The sequence below is a fragment of the Anopheles coluzzii genome, chromosome 2 (genome assembly GCF_943734685.1).
Source record: "Anopheles coluzzii chromosome 2, AcolN3, whole genome shotgun sequence".
Classification (NCBI taxonomy): domain Eukaryota; kingdom Metazoa; phylum Arthropoda; class Insecta; order Diptera; family Culicidae; genus Anopheles; species Anopheles coluzzii.
The window spans coordinates 59,188,605-59,204,063 of NC_064670.1; the positions used below are offsets into that span (position 1 = coordinate 59,188,605).

At 40.8% G+C, this 15,459-nt stretch overlaps 1 protein-coding gene across 1 annotated transcript in view; it reads right to left on the minus strand.

The window, feature by feature from the left end:
• Nucleotides 1–4,912: 4,912 nt before the first annotated feature.
• LOC125906447 (uncharacterized) overlaps nucleotides 4,913–15,459 on the minus strand; it is an 82,977-nt gene continuing 72,430 nt past the window's right edge. The window contains exon 2 of the mRNA XM_049605253.1: nucleotides 4,913–6,967. Coding sequence (XP_049461210.1) covers nucleotides 5,050–6,129 — 1,080 coding nt within the window. The 5' untranslated portion in view covers nucleotides 6,130–6,967 and the 3' untranslated portion in view covers nucleotides 4,913–5,049. The remainder of the gene's footprint in view (nucleotides 6,968–15,459) is intronic.

Consider the following 15,459-nt stretch of genomic DNA (forward strand, 5'->3'; position numbering starts at 1 on the left):
GAAAAAAATGAGCAATTATGTAAATTCATGGCAAAGTTCTGAATATGTGGAATTGGGTATCTATCGGGTATTGTGGCAGCGTTTAAACGCCGATAATCCCCACACGGGCGCCAATCATTGTCTGTTTTAGCCACCATGTGCAATGGAGATGACACAGGTGAAGAAGAAGGACGGCAGATGCCCAATTCCATCATATGCTGGAATTCCGCATGGGCAGCTTTATGCCTTACTGGGTCTAATCTGCGTGGTTTTGCAACCGGAAGCTGCCCTTTGGTTTGAATGTGGTGGACAATATGATGTTTAATCGGTTTGTTGAAATCCGGGGCTTCCATTAAGGATGGAAATTCCTTCAACAAATTTGTGTAAACATCAGAAACCGCAAACAATTTTGGGGACGGAGTATCAACTTTGGCTATACTCGCTTTGGTAGATAAAGAGGTGAGTGGATCCACTAACCGTTTGTTACTCAGATCAACCAATAGACCATATCGTTTGAGGAAATCTGCCCCAATGATCGGATGGTTCACTGCAGCAAGCACAAAAGTATGGGGAAAAGAACGACGTAGCCCCAAGGACACCTTTAAGAATTTTACTCCATAAGTTGGAATGGGAGTTCCGTTTGCTGCAACTAACGTATCATTCGATTTTGCTAAAATGCCAAAAATGGAATTAGGAATGACAGAAACATCGGCCCCACTATCTATAAGAAATGTTAGCTTAGACTCTTCGTCATAAAGAAAAAGGCGGCTTGAATTAGAAAAAACACTCACAGATCCCGCCGTATCTGCAGCGTTTATTCGTTTTTTTGCGCGTCATTGTTATAGAAATTACATGGCTCAACACATTTTGTTGCCGCACTGCCAAACTTAAAATGATACCAACAAAAAGGTTTTTTAGGTGTTCCTACTTTGCGAGAAGCACTACGATTGCGCATCCGATTTCGTTCAATCGATCGATCACGGCCGCGAGAAATTCGCATCTGTTCCATTAAGCCTTTTAATTCCTGGACCTCTTTCTTAAGGGCAAATACCTCACTATTCTCGTTGCTTGACTCTTGTTTAACGCTACATGCATTCACCATCGCCCCTTTTGATGCTTCCCATATTTTGTCCGCAATAGGTAGAATCTCATTAAGGTTAGTTTTCCCTAGTGAAATCATGGCTATTTCTATTGATTTTGGTAGTCGCCCTAACCATAAACGAAAAATCAACTTATCTGAAATGTCACTGGATGATCCTGCAAGCTGCACGAGACGACGATGAAATTCCGACGGACTGCTATCTCCCATCTCGGCGTTGTAGAGAAGTTTCGAGATCCGCTGCTCCTCACTAATCGATAAGCGCGTCAGCAAAGCTTCCTTCAAATGCGTATACCGGTTGTGCGCAGGAGGATTCTGGACGATGTCGATCACTTTTTCCAGCGTCTCGGGCGGCATGGCGGTGAGAAGATGAGCATACTTGGTGCGCTCGGTTTTGGTTCCCGCGTTTTCAAACTGAGCCTCTGCTTGAATGAACCATGTACTTGGTGAGTTGGTCCAAAATGGTGGCAGCTTTACAGCACTGATCTCGATCTCATCCCGGATGTTCTGTGGTGCGGTAGGTGGCGGCACGAGACTCGTCATCTCGGATTGAGGTGTCGTCGATGGAGTTGCGAAATGTGCCCCCTCTTGAGCCGCGTGATGTACCGACGCGTTCGTCCCGTCTCCGAGTTGTGGTTGGTTTGTAGCCATGTTTCTGTTCAGATCCTTTTATACCGCAAAGGAATAACGCTCCGAACGAAACCCGGACGAATGTGATTCTGATAAACCACGATGATTGCGTTGAGTGTGTGTATTGATCCCCACGCGTTGATGAACACGCGTGCTTTAGTACTAGTCACGGACCACTTGATGGTGTGTGTAACATTTACTGCAAGATGGTGCGTGTGTATGTGGACGCGTTGAAGAAACGTTTCTGTCACCAGACGTGTGCTGTGTGTTGGGGTGAGCGTAACCAGGTGACGTGTAATCCACAAAGGATTCTAGAAAATAATCCTGCTCTTTTTTCACTAGAACACACACGCAAAGTTTTTTTCGCACTTTTGAACACGCTTCAACACACGCCCAATCGCGATACAACGTACGCTTTTATTCGCGCTTGTACTACACATGTACGGTCACGACGCTCACGTTAATTAGAAGGCTGGCGTACTATACGAAACAAATCGCCACGTTGAATGAATCGTAGATTCAGTGTTCTTAACAAAGAGTGTGCGATTATGTGATCTCTCTTGATCACGTCGGGGTCACCAATAAAGTGTAACACAACTGTGAGCCTTTATTTCACTTTCAATTCCGCGACGATACACACAGTAAGCCGAGCCAGAACCTTCTGATCTGCTCCGGCCGATCGCGGCTTTTTATATCCTCCTTGACCCTCGCGTGAAAGAGAAGAAATGTTCTCATCCTTGTTCCTCAGGAAAGTTCCAGAACCGTTCCCTGTCTCTAAATCTCGCAAACCGTTCACGGTCTCTACAGGGGAAAATGTGTGAGTATGTGTTGATACGGGTAAGTGAGAATCATTATCCAATAATTATTTTAAGGTTGCTTTTTGTTTAACAATTAGAATTAGAATCTGCAATTATCTCACACTGAAGATGTACAAAATAAAATAAAAACCTAAAACACATTATACAAGTAATTAAAAAAATTAATTTTAGTCCGAACAGTACAACGGGAGAGCGAGTTTCGTTTGGAAGAGCGGGGTTTTGAGACAAAACAGGTTTTTTAGGAGAGCAGATTTCTTCTGGAAGCACGGGAGAATGTAGCATACATAAACCAAATGTATGATACACACTGTCGCACGCCCTCTTGGCAGAAATCGCCTGTACACTCTGCCTCTCGCTACCCCCGCTCTACACTTGCGAGCAATCATGCGACACATTCGCACATTTCCATACGTCTCCACCCCTGAACGCTCCCATCGTTGAGGTGTTACAGGGTTTTCCAATTGAGTTTAGACTAGCCGCATACTTTTTTTGAATAGTCGCATTAGATTCTTGACTAGCATCCTCTATTTTTGATTACGAGCATTGGATTATTGGCTAGGAGCAATTGATTTCAGCAGGTCCTTGCATGACCGTAGCAATAAACGATGCGCAATCTCAGATTGCGCATATATTTATCTGTCAAACGGGTCGGTTTGATATATTTATCGGTCAAAAAAAATTATATATCTCGGACATATAATCTTGAAAATTTATGCGCAATCTTGGCGCAATCTGAAAATGTACGGAAATGACGTTTATAGCTCAGGGTTGGCTACGCGAAATGACTTATGTTTTGATAAAACGAATATATGCGCAATCTGAGATTGCGCATCTTGTATTTATACGGTGACAGCCTAAGAGCGTCGCGTTTATAACACTCGGTGTGACATATCGACTTGAATAATAATCTGTGGATATTATTTAATTTCATCCGCTCATTAGTTTAACGTGTTTGTGTAGTAAAACAAATATATATATATATATATATATATATATATATATATATATATATATATATATATATATATATATATATATATATATATATATATATATATATATATATATATATATATATATATATATATATATACAGGGTTTTACAATTGATTGTAGACTTCCTGCTCATTTTTTTTAAATTGTCGCTATTGATTTCTTACCAGCAGCATATAATTTGGGTTGAGCGCTATAGATTTTTGAAAAGGTGCAATTGATTTCAACAGGCCATTTTCTGACAGCTTTACCAGAGGCGCGTTTAGAACCCCTACAGTGAAAGATCGATATGCTGTAGAATCGGTTACTGTTTTTAAATGCCGTCTGTAATTAGTGTAAAGCAATAAATTTGCTATGAAAATCGATTATTTACTTAAATACTGATTTTACAAATACATAACGCAAGTTGTAGCAACATTAAAAAAATAATATCATATAAAATAAAAATATCCACCGGTGTTTTTCAAATTTGAAGATATGGAACTAGGCACATAAACGTAGATCACGAAAACGGAATCGCGCAATCCGCCCCATGATCACCAAAACACACAAACACAAAATAGAAACAAACGTGTTGCAAACAGTTCGCAACTATAAATTTGATCATATTGATACAACAGTGCCTCGTCCTGTACCAATAGGTATGTATTTCACAACAAAGTGGATGTGCAACATACTCATGTTAACGGGTTTAGGTGCGTCAACAGTATTTATCTTCCGGACGGGATTTGATAGCAGTTGTAGTAGCGGTCTGTTGTAGGTAGTTCTAGTTCAACTCTATCGTTGTCCCAATTTTAAATCATGCAAACACATGTAATGCACGTATTTGTTTATATTGTTTCAGCAAACATGGATGCATCAGTTGCCGCACCTCGACGCCGAAACTAAACAGATTCTCCTAAGGAAATTGCTCACGGACTTTGGTCATCTTGTGTCAATTTGATATTAGGTTTTTTTGGTAAATTCATACATTTTTTAGTCTCAACTTTGACACACCGCTTGCAGAGATTGGTGAGAATCATCCTGTACCTTACGTTCAGAGGCTTACGTTAGACTTTTCCATCGTAGTTACTCAGTGCGCCAGTTTCCACTCAAACACGTTGTTGTGGCGGCAGTAACAGTATAGCACACTCTACTAACAGGTGTTGTATCTACATAAAGTTGTTCTATTTTCTAGCCGGTAAGAGATTATTTCCTGGATAGCAGTAAAACTATTAGGAATATAAAAATAATAAGGAACTATATAATCAATAAAGCATGATACCATGGGTTTATTTTTCCCTTATCAGTTCAAAGAATCTTAACAGCTATTGGTTTTGGTATTAATTAAAGGCAGGATCAATTCATAAAATAATTAAACAATTTAAACGTAACTAGGGAGTTCATCTCTATCACTTCATTACAGTTCATTACATCACAGTTGTTCATACATAAATTCAAGATCAGATCAGTTTAAAGCTAATAAAAGAAAACAAAAATAATTCAAATCAATTATCAAGACTACTTAGAATCGAAAAGAAAAGAAGCTTTTCAATCCTCAATTACTTCACCTCGCAAACAACGAGCCAAGTAAGCCCCCATATTCCTAAAGTACTCTTCACAATCTTGGGAAGTGACAAGGTTAGCACAATTTGTGATAGCTTCCATTAATTCCTGCTCATTCTGTGCGTTGGCTCTTTTCACTAAATTTTTCCACTTACTAAAAAGATTTTCTATCGGGTTTAGAAATGGCGAGTAGGGAGGCAAATAAACTGGTTTATCTTCGTCGTAGCCTATTGCTTCCTTCACCTCGCTACTCTTATGGAAAGCCACGTTATCCATGACCATAAATGTTCGATGAATTTCGCGCATCCTCAATTTTTCTTTGAGCTCATAAATAAACTGCGTAAACAGTTCGCGATTTATGGCTCTGTTATGCGACAGGTAATGAACAATGCCACTCTTATTCATTGCGCAAACAATAGAAATATTTCTTGAGCGCAATTGAGGCACGACAATCGTTGGAGTTGTTCCCTTTAGCGATCTACCCTTTGACGTGCGCATACTCACTTTAAATCCTACCTCATCCAAGAATACTATATCTGTATCGGGATTTTCCATCGATATTTGGTAAAACATCGAAGCATACGACCTACGTTCTTCGATGGTGGAATCCGTGTTACGCCGTTCGGGAAGATTATGAATTCTTTTAAACGAATAATTAAACCCTTTGATTTCGCGGGCTACTGTCGTCGTACTCACACGCACGTTAAATCTTTCGTATACCTTTTCTACCAATGCCTTCAACGTGACAGTGCAGTCTTCGTCTATCCAAGCACGAATGCTTTGAGCAGCCTCTTCCGATAACAGTTTTGCACGATTGCCACCCCGTTTAGCAGCCGCAACTTCCCAAGTGTTTTGGAACTTTTTTATAATACTATAAACAGTTCCACGATTCATGTTCAACATTGTGGCGATATCTTTTCCGGATGTTCCGTTTTCAAACGCTACTATCACTCGGTTCCTGTCTTCATTAGAAGTAGTCTTGTTTCGGCGTCGAGGTGCGGCAACTGATGCATCCATGTTTGCTGAAACAATATAAACAAATACGTGCATTACATGTGTTTGCATGATTTAAAATTGGGACAACGATAGAGTTGAACTAGAACTACCTACAACAGACCGCTACTACAACTGCTATCAAATCCCGTCCGGAAGATAAATACTGTTGACGCACCTAAACCCGTTAACATGAGTATGTTGCACATCCACTTTGTTGTGAAATACATACCTATTGGTACAGGACGAGGCACTGTTGTATCAATATGATCAAATTTATAGTTGCGAACTGTTTGCAACACGTTTGTTTCTATTTTGTGTTTGTGTGTTTTGGTGATCGTGGGGCGGATTGCGCGATTCCGTTTTCGTGATCTGCGTTTATGTGCCTAGTTCCATATCTTCAATTTTGAAAAACACCGGTGGATATTTTTATTTTATATGATATTATTTTTTTAATGTTGCTACAACTTGCGTTATGTATTTGTAAAATCAGTATTTAAGTAAATAATCGATTTTCATAGCAAATTTATTGCTTTACACTAATTACAGACGGCATTTAAAAACAGTAACCGATTCTACAGCATATCGATCTTTCACTGTAGGGGTTCTAAACGCGCCTCTGGTAAAGCTGTCAGAAAATGGCCTGTTGAAATCAATTGCACCTTTTCAAAAATCTATAGCGCTCAACCCAAATTATATGCTGCTGGTAAGAAATCAATAGCGACAATTTAAAAAAAAATGAGCAGGAAATCTACAATCAATTGTAAAACCCTGTATCGTCCACAAAATAAGATATATTTTATCTGATAGGTTTTTGATGCTATTGTTTTGATTTTATTAACGCACAATACAACACAAAAGCACTTAACGGCTGAATTGAAATATGCAGTAGTGAACCCACAGGCATAACCTAACCAAAAGCTAGTTAAGCAAGTTTTTCAGAGTGACCATATGTAGTTCTATCGATTTTCGATCGAATATCGGTTTATAATTGAGCACACTAAAACTCAGTTTTTCTAACCAAAAATCAAATATTTTTCTAAGTACAGTAGAACGTCGATTATCCGGAGGCGGATTAACCGGCGGGCGGCTTAACCGTGCGTATAAATCTGACAGCTGTTCATACGTATGGCGAAAGTTTGCAGCAATAATCAATTGGGTAACCAATTTCTTGCGCAGCTCTGTAGTGTCTAGGGGTATTTTTGAAATTCATTTTTGTTCATGAACAGTTGTTAAACCTACAGTTATTGATTGAAATAATATTCTACTAACGATTAATCGATTGATTCTAGGTGAATTAATGATAAAACTAGTGAATATCATTGGTTTAAATGCGTTTGACATTTCTTGGACCATTATCCGTGCAAATCGATTAACCGGCAACCGTCCGGTCCCGAGCTGCCCGGATAATCGACGCTCTACTGTATTGACCGTTCAACCATAAAATTGGAATTTAATAAAATTTATGAGTGAATATAAAGTTGTTTAAACTGAAAATTACCGAATTTGATTTAGATTTTCTACCGATAACCTCTAAAAACAATCTGGTCACTCCGCGCCAGCAACCGGTCTGTTGAAATCAATTGCTCCTAGTCAATAATCCATTGCTCGTAATCAAAAATAGAGGATGCTAGTCAAGAATCTAATGCGACTATTCAAAAAAAGTATGCGGCTAGTCTAAACTCAATTGGAAAACCCTGTAAGCAAAAATCGGCTCTGAGCTTGAGAGACACACTTGCACTCCACCAACCCCCCATGACCGATTGCTCCCGTCATTGCGATGATGGGTTATTGTTACATCTGTGTGTGAGATCCTCGCTCTCACTCCGCCATGCCTTACCAACCTACTTCATGCCGCAATGTTTCCACATTTGCGGTGTTGGTAAAATTTTCAATTTGATGAGAGAGCGAAAGAAACTATGGGCGAATCATAGTTCTATTTGTCAAAACAGAAATAAAACAGACAACACACAATAATTTACAACTAGTTTAAGAGTAATAATGATTCTTTAAATGTGTGTTGTGTTTTATATCTTTTTTTCCTGGCAATTGAAAGTTGTACATAAAACTATTCTAAAAATTTGGACAAGTATTGAAGCTGTCCCATAGTGATAAAAGTTGTTTTCTTCATCTGCGGTTCGCCTCCCTCGTTTGACAGATATTAGTGTTGACAAAAATTGGCTTGGTTTGGTTCGGTGAAATTCTGGAGTGATTAATGCTGTTTAACTAATATTATTTCAATAAAGTACAGTTTAATTTGCTTGTGCTTACCGAGCATATAAGTGCAGTTAACCAATATTTATTTAATTGACTTATAGTGTCACTGTGCGCAAGCGTAAAGGCGTTAAATTGATTTAAATTAGCAGGTAAGTTGTGTAAAGTGTGATGATTGCTGGTGTTTTTTTTTCTTTTTGAGTTTATAAACTGTATATTGTTATAGGATCCAGATATCCAGTTCGTAACGGCTCGAAGCAACGGGCAATTGTGGATCAGAAAGGAGGAAAGAAAGGGTGAGAGGGGAGAATAGTGAGCGAAAGCACTCACAGCCGGTGAGTGCGTAGCTTAAATGGATAGCGGTAGCTTAAACGATCAAGCCTCTCGTGAGCGGGCACTCAGCGTGGCTTAAACTTTTGAATGCCAATAAGCTTTGTTTAAGCTACGAGTTTAAGCCTACATGTCGCGCGATTTCTGTCAGAAGGGCGATTTCAAAAACCTTCTCTATAGTTCTGCTATCGAGAACGATTTGACCGCGCTATAGAGAACACTTATTCTATACAAAAAAAAAACCGCTTGCAACGTGACAATGTCGGTTGGGTAAATGGCGCCCGATTAGACGATCCGATAGAAGCACTTTTCAGGCTTAACGGATTGAGCGAGATACACCGTCGCGGCGACACGATACATGTTGCATACATGTGTACTACATTTCAAGAGCCCCCCCCCCTCGCTTTTTTCGGATAGTAATGAGTTCAAACACACTTACGAATCGTTGTTCAATTTTGTTTTTATTTTCCACTTTCTTTTTAAGCACCCGCGGGAGAGTGCGAAACGACAAAGAAAAGCAAACATACACACACCTTCTCCTCCCCATGGTGTTTTTCGCAATGTGATCCCGTAGGAGAACGCGAACGCAAAAACACACACACAAAGCCACGCACGCACGCAGGCAAGCACATAAACACACACCCCACTCCTCCCCCTCCCTCGTGTTTTCGCAAGGTGATTCCGTAGGAGATCGCGAAACAGCATAAAACACACACACAACCACGCACGCACACATACACACACAGACACATACCTACCCCCCTCCTCTCCTAGTGTTTTTCGCGAGGTGATCCCGTAAGGATCTCGTTATGCGAAGCGGCAAAAACACACACAGCCACGCACGCAGGCATGCACACACATACACACACAAAGACGCGCGCGCGCACGCACGCACGAACGCACGAGGGAGCGTAAATGAAGAACGTATAGAACCTACGTTGCCGGTCTCCCCCTCCCGTGTTCTCGTTCTCCGACAAATGAATGAATTGAAGAAATGAAAGTTAAAGGCCGGGCTACATTGATCGTACTCGCTGGTGTAATTTTGATTTTCACTAGCGCATCTGGCGGCAGCTGACCGAAGCATTTTGCCAAACAATTTGGAGCCGCTCCAGAAAATACGTTAATTTTCCATGTTTTTTACTTAAATCGGAGGAGAAAAGTTTTGTAAAACGTAGATTCACATGTCTTGCACGCATTGCATCCATTTTTGCAATAGAAAACGATGGAAAAACTACTTAATTTTGAGATCCGGCAGGTCCATTCCCTCGATGACCAAAAAAAGCTTCCACCAGCCGCCGCCAGATGCGCTTGTGAAAATCAAAATTACTCTTGCGAGTACGATCAATGTAGCCCGGCCTTAAGATTAAGATTACTCACTCTTTTTTCGTATGCTTTGTGTGTTATCATAACTTACCTTATTGCAAACAAAATCCGGAATGAAGCTCCTCGTTTCGAATATTCCGCATTCGATCATATCCTCGCCGATGCTCGACGCCATCAGTGGATGAAAGCAGGAAAAGAAACAAAAAAAAGCATCAGTCACCATCATCTTACTATCTCACTTTTACATCGGTTGATGATTCTTACCTTTTCAATTTCATCAAAACAAACAGCGATGGAACCAAATCCAGAACACCAATATCACACACGATTTCTGGAGCAAACCGACACATCCTCCCCCTCCAATTGTTTACCACAGACTGACGTGTGTGTGAGCAGCAATGTTCTTGAAGCGGTCAGCAACGGTAAAGCACACACAAGAAGAAGCGAGATGGCTATACGAGTAGCGAATTACGCCGCCGCACACACACAGCGTGCGTCATAATTTTATGCGCGAAAATCTTAAAATTTAAGTTATTCATGACAAATTGTATCGACATTGTCATACTCTGACGAACTTTTACGAAAGATATGTAAAAACTTAATGTAGTGCAATTAAATTTAGTGCAATATCATTAGCAGAACATAACATTTTGATTTTTGTTTGTAAATTCAGATCCTAAGAGCTACTATTTTTTTGAACAATAAGTGTAGAAACACAAATTTTGTCTGAGTCCAGAACAGCAACAGGAAGATGTCGTACCCCCCCGGTACCATTCCCCGCCCCCAGGACAATCGCATGGCAATCGGATTGAACGCGCAACATTTTCCATACAATCCGTAGTGTTGCGTTTTCTTCGCGCCAACTTTGCCTGTATTTTCAATGAGCCAAGCGATTTTACCCCCTCCTACACGCGATGTATCCTAAAGCACGCTTGTCGCGGCAACGTTCACCACATACACACACACATCTCCACACTCAGGGTACGACATCTTCCCTGTTGCTGTTCTGGACTCAGACAAAATTTGTGTTTCTACACTTATTGTTCAAAAAAGTAGTAGCTCTTAGGATCTGAATTTATAAACAAATATCAAAATGTTATGTTCTGCTAATGATATTGCACTAAATTTAATTGCACTACATTAAGTTTTTACATATCTTTCGTAAAAGTTCGTCAGAGTATGAAAATGTCGATTCAATTTGTCATGAATAACTTGAATTTTAAGATTTGTGCGCATAAAATTATGACGCGCGCTGTCTGTGCGGCGGCGTAAGTCGCTACTCGTATAGCCGTCTCGCTTCTTCTTGTGTGTGCTTTACCGTTGCTCACCGCTTCAAGAACATTGCTGCTCACACACACGTCAGTCTGTGGCAAACAATTGGAGGGGGAGGATGTGTCGGTTTGCTCCAGAAATCGTGTGTGATTTTGGTGTTCTGGATTTGGTTCCATCGCTGTTTGTTTTGGTGAATTTGAAAAGGTAAGAATCATCAACCGATGTAAAAGTGTGAGAGTAAGATGATGCTGATGGTGACTGATGCTTTTATTTGTTTCTTTTCCTGCTTTCATCCACTGATGGTGTCGAGCATCGCCGAGGATGTGATCGAATGCGGAATATTCGAAACGAGGAGATTCATTCCGGATTTTGTTTGCAATAAGGTAAGTTATGAAAACACACAAAGCATACGAAAAAAGAGTGAGTAATCTTATTCTTAACTTTCATTCCTTCAACAGCGCTGAACTCATCCTCCAGCTTACAGAACGGCAAAGGTACACGCACAAACGTGCACACATCAGCCTTCTCGGAGAACGAGAACACGGGAGGGGGAGACCAGCAACGTATAGAACCTTTACGCTCCCTCGTGCGTTCGTGCGTGCGTGCGCGCGCGCGTCTATGTGTGTGTATGTGTGTGCATGCCTGCGTGCGTGGCTGTGTGTGTTTTTGCCGCTTCGAATAACGAGATCCTACGGGATCACCTTGCGAAAAACACCAAGAGAGGGGGAGGGGTAGGGATGTGTGTATGTGTGTGTGTATGTGTGCTTGCATGCGTGCGTGGCTGTGTATGTGTGTGTATGTGTGCTTGCATGCGTGCATGGCTGTGTATGTGTGCTTGCATGCGTGCGTGGCTGTGTATGTGTGTGTATGTGTGCTTGCATGCGTGCATGGCTGTGTATGTGTGTGTATGTGTGCTTTTGCTGTTTGGCGATCTCCTACGGAATCACCTTGCGAAAACACGTGGGGGGGGGGGGGGAGGAGTGAGGTGTGTGTGTGCTTGCCTGCGTGCTTTGTGTGTGTGTTTTTGCGTTCACGTTCTACGGGATCACTTTGCGAAAAACACCAAGGGGAGGAGGAGGTGTGTGTGTGTGTGTATGTTTTTTTTTTCTTTGCCGATTCGCACTCTCTCGCGGATCTAGTTGTGTGCGTTAGTTTTTTTTTTTAGTTTCTTCGAAAAATACCTGGGGGAGGATGTGTGTATGAAAGAATGTACTTCAGAAAAGAAAGTGAAAAATAAAAAACGAATATGAAATATGTTAAACGAAGTTTTAAGTGTGTCTGAACTCATTGCAATCCGAAAGAAAGCGAGGGGGGCTCTTAAAATGTAGTACACATGTATGCAACATGTATCGTGTCGCCGCGACGGTGTATCTCGCTCAATCCGTTAAGCCTGAAAAGTGCTTCTATCGGATCGTCTAATCGGGCGCCATTTAATGAATCCGTTAGCGAAAAGTCGCATGGATTTTGGTACCGGGGCGGTACCAAAATCCATGCGACTTTTCGCTAACGGATTGATTAAATGGCGCCCGATTAGACGATCCGATAGAAGCACTTTTCAGGCTTAACGGATTGAGCGAGATACACCGTCGCGGCGACACGATACATGTTGCATACATGTGTACTACATTTTAAGAGCCCCCCTTCTGACAGAAATCGCGCGACATGTAGGCTTAAACTCGTAGCTTAAACAAAGCTTATTGGCATTCAAAAGTTTAAGCCACGCTGAGTGCCCGCTCACGAGAGGCTTGATCGTTTAAGCTACCGCTATCCATTTAAGCTACGCACTCACCGGCTGTGAGTGCTTTCGCTCACTATTCTCCCCTCTCACCCTTTCTTTCCTCCTTTCTGATCCACAATTGCCCGTTGCTTCGAGCCGTTACGAACTGGATATCTGGATCCTATAACAATATACAGTTTATAAACTCAAAAAGAAAAAAAAAAACACCAGCAATTATCACACTTTACACAACTTACCTGCTAATTTAAATCAATTTAACGCCTTTACGCTTGCGCACAGTGACACTATAAGTCAATTAAATAAATATTGGTTAACTGCACTTATATGCTCGGTAAGCACAAGCAAATTAAACTGTACTTTATTGAAATAATATTAGTTAAACAGCATTAATCACTCCAGAATTTCACCGAACCAAACCAAGCCAATTTTTGTCAACACTAATATCTGTCAAACGAGGGAGGCGAACCGCAGATGAAGAAAACAACTTTTATCACTATGGGACAGCTTCAATACTTGTCCAAATTTTTAGAATAGTTTTGTGTACAACTTTCATTTGCCAGGAAAAAAGATTTAAAATACAACACACATTTATTGAATAATTATTACTCTTAAACTAATTGTAAATTATTGTGTGTTGTATTAAATATCATTAAATTATGCTTATCTGTTTTATTTCTGTTTTGCCAAATAGAACTATGATTCGCCCATTGTTTCTTTCGCTCTCTCATCAAATTGAAAATTTTACCAACACCGCAAATGTGGAAGCATTGCGGCATGAAGTAGGTTGGTAAGGCATGGCGGAGTGAGAGCGAGGATCTCACACACAGATGTAACAATAACCCATCATTGCAATGACGGGAGCAATCGGTCATGGGGGGTTGGTGGAGTGCAAGTGTGTCTCTCAAGCTCAGAGCCGATTTTTGCTTAACACCTCAAAGATGGGAGCGCTCAGGGGTGGAGACGTATGGAAGTGTGCGAGTGTGTCGCATGATTGCTCGCAAGTGTAGAACGGGGGTAGCGAGAGACAGGGTGTACAGGCGATTTCTGCCAAGAGGGATTTCTTTCATTCGCTCCATTCTCGCTACAAAGACTCTTACTCTCTTTTGTCCATTCTGCACATGCTTACGCTCTTTATTTTACCTTCCTACTCGCACATACATATTTACATACTCACACAATTCACACTGCCTAAAACCGGTGCGGGATACACACGTACCCGTCTTGCCTGCCTTCTCTCCTCGTTCTTCTTTTCCTCCAGCTTTGCCTTCGTCGAATGGTGTGTACGCGTCCTGCTTGCTTCCCTCTTGCTGCTCCCACGTGCTGCACTAGCGAGGTGGATGTTCGTCTCTACCTTCCTGCCGCTTCTCCTCTACCAGGCGCTAGCACGTTGGAGGATCGAATCGTTCCTGCCTTCTTTCCTCTCCTGTTCTGTTTTCGGCACTCCTAGGGATAGAAGGAAATATTAACTATTTTGCCAACAGCTGTTCAATTTAACCTCAAGCACAATACTTACCAACCAATTGAATATTGCTTCTGTTGTGGTCCGTGCTCACTTCCGTTCGTGCGTGTGTTACGATTCCTTTAAAAAAACGAAATTACTTTTATATCACAATTATCAATACAATTCAGTTTGATAAAGATTGAAATAACCCTTTATTAAAAACTGTACTTACCAAATAGTTTTTCCGTACTGGTTTCACGAGAGAAAAAACGGACACACACCGAAGCGTCCTACCGCTTGCAAACTTGATTTCACACTACCACATTTTCATGTGAACGCGAAGCAGCGCCTTCCTCGTGTGGCTATACAGGTATTCCCCGATATACGCCATACTCGATATACACGATTTCGCTATACGCTTTTTTCTAAATTTGACGGTTCTTTGAACAAGTAGTACTAATTTTAGAAATCGAATGTGTCAAATGCAAAATAAATTCCCTTTTGGTTGAATATTAAAAACCATTTCAAATGGTATAAAATTGAAAAATTCAGTTGAAATTAGATCAAATAACTATTTGGTTAGTTAGTTGATTTAGTTATTTGATCTAATTTCAACTGAATTTTTCAATTTTATACCATTTGAAATGGTTTTTAATATTCAACCAAAAGGGAATTTATTTTGCATTTGACATTCGATTTCTAAAATTAGTACTACTTGTTCAAAGAACCGTCAAATTTACGTAAGCGTATTAGTTATTTGATCTAATTTCAACTGAATTTTTCAATTTTATACCATTTGAAATGGTTTTTAACCATTCGGTAGTGGTAGGTTTAGTGGCTAAAACCTACCACTTCATGCAAAGTTCTACGGATATTAGTTATAACTTGACTGAAAACCTCGAAATTCGACTTTCGCTATTGAATATTCGAGATACGCTATTGCCTCCGGTCCGCATTGATAGCGTATATCGGGGAGTACCTGTACAATGATACAAAAAGCGGGCGAGAGGAGAACGCTTGCGTGAACGATTGGTGTAGCAAGCGAATTTGGACAAGTCCCAGAAAAGCGAGACGCAAGAGTTTC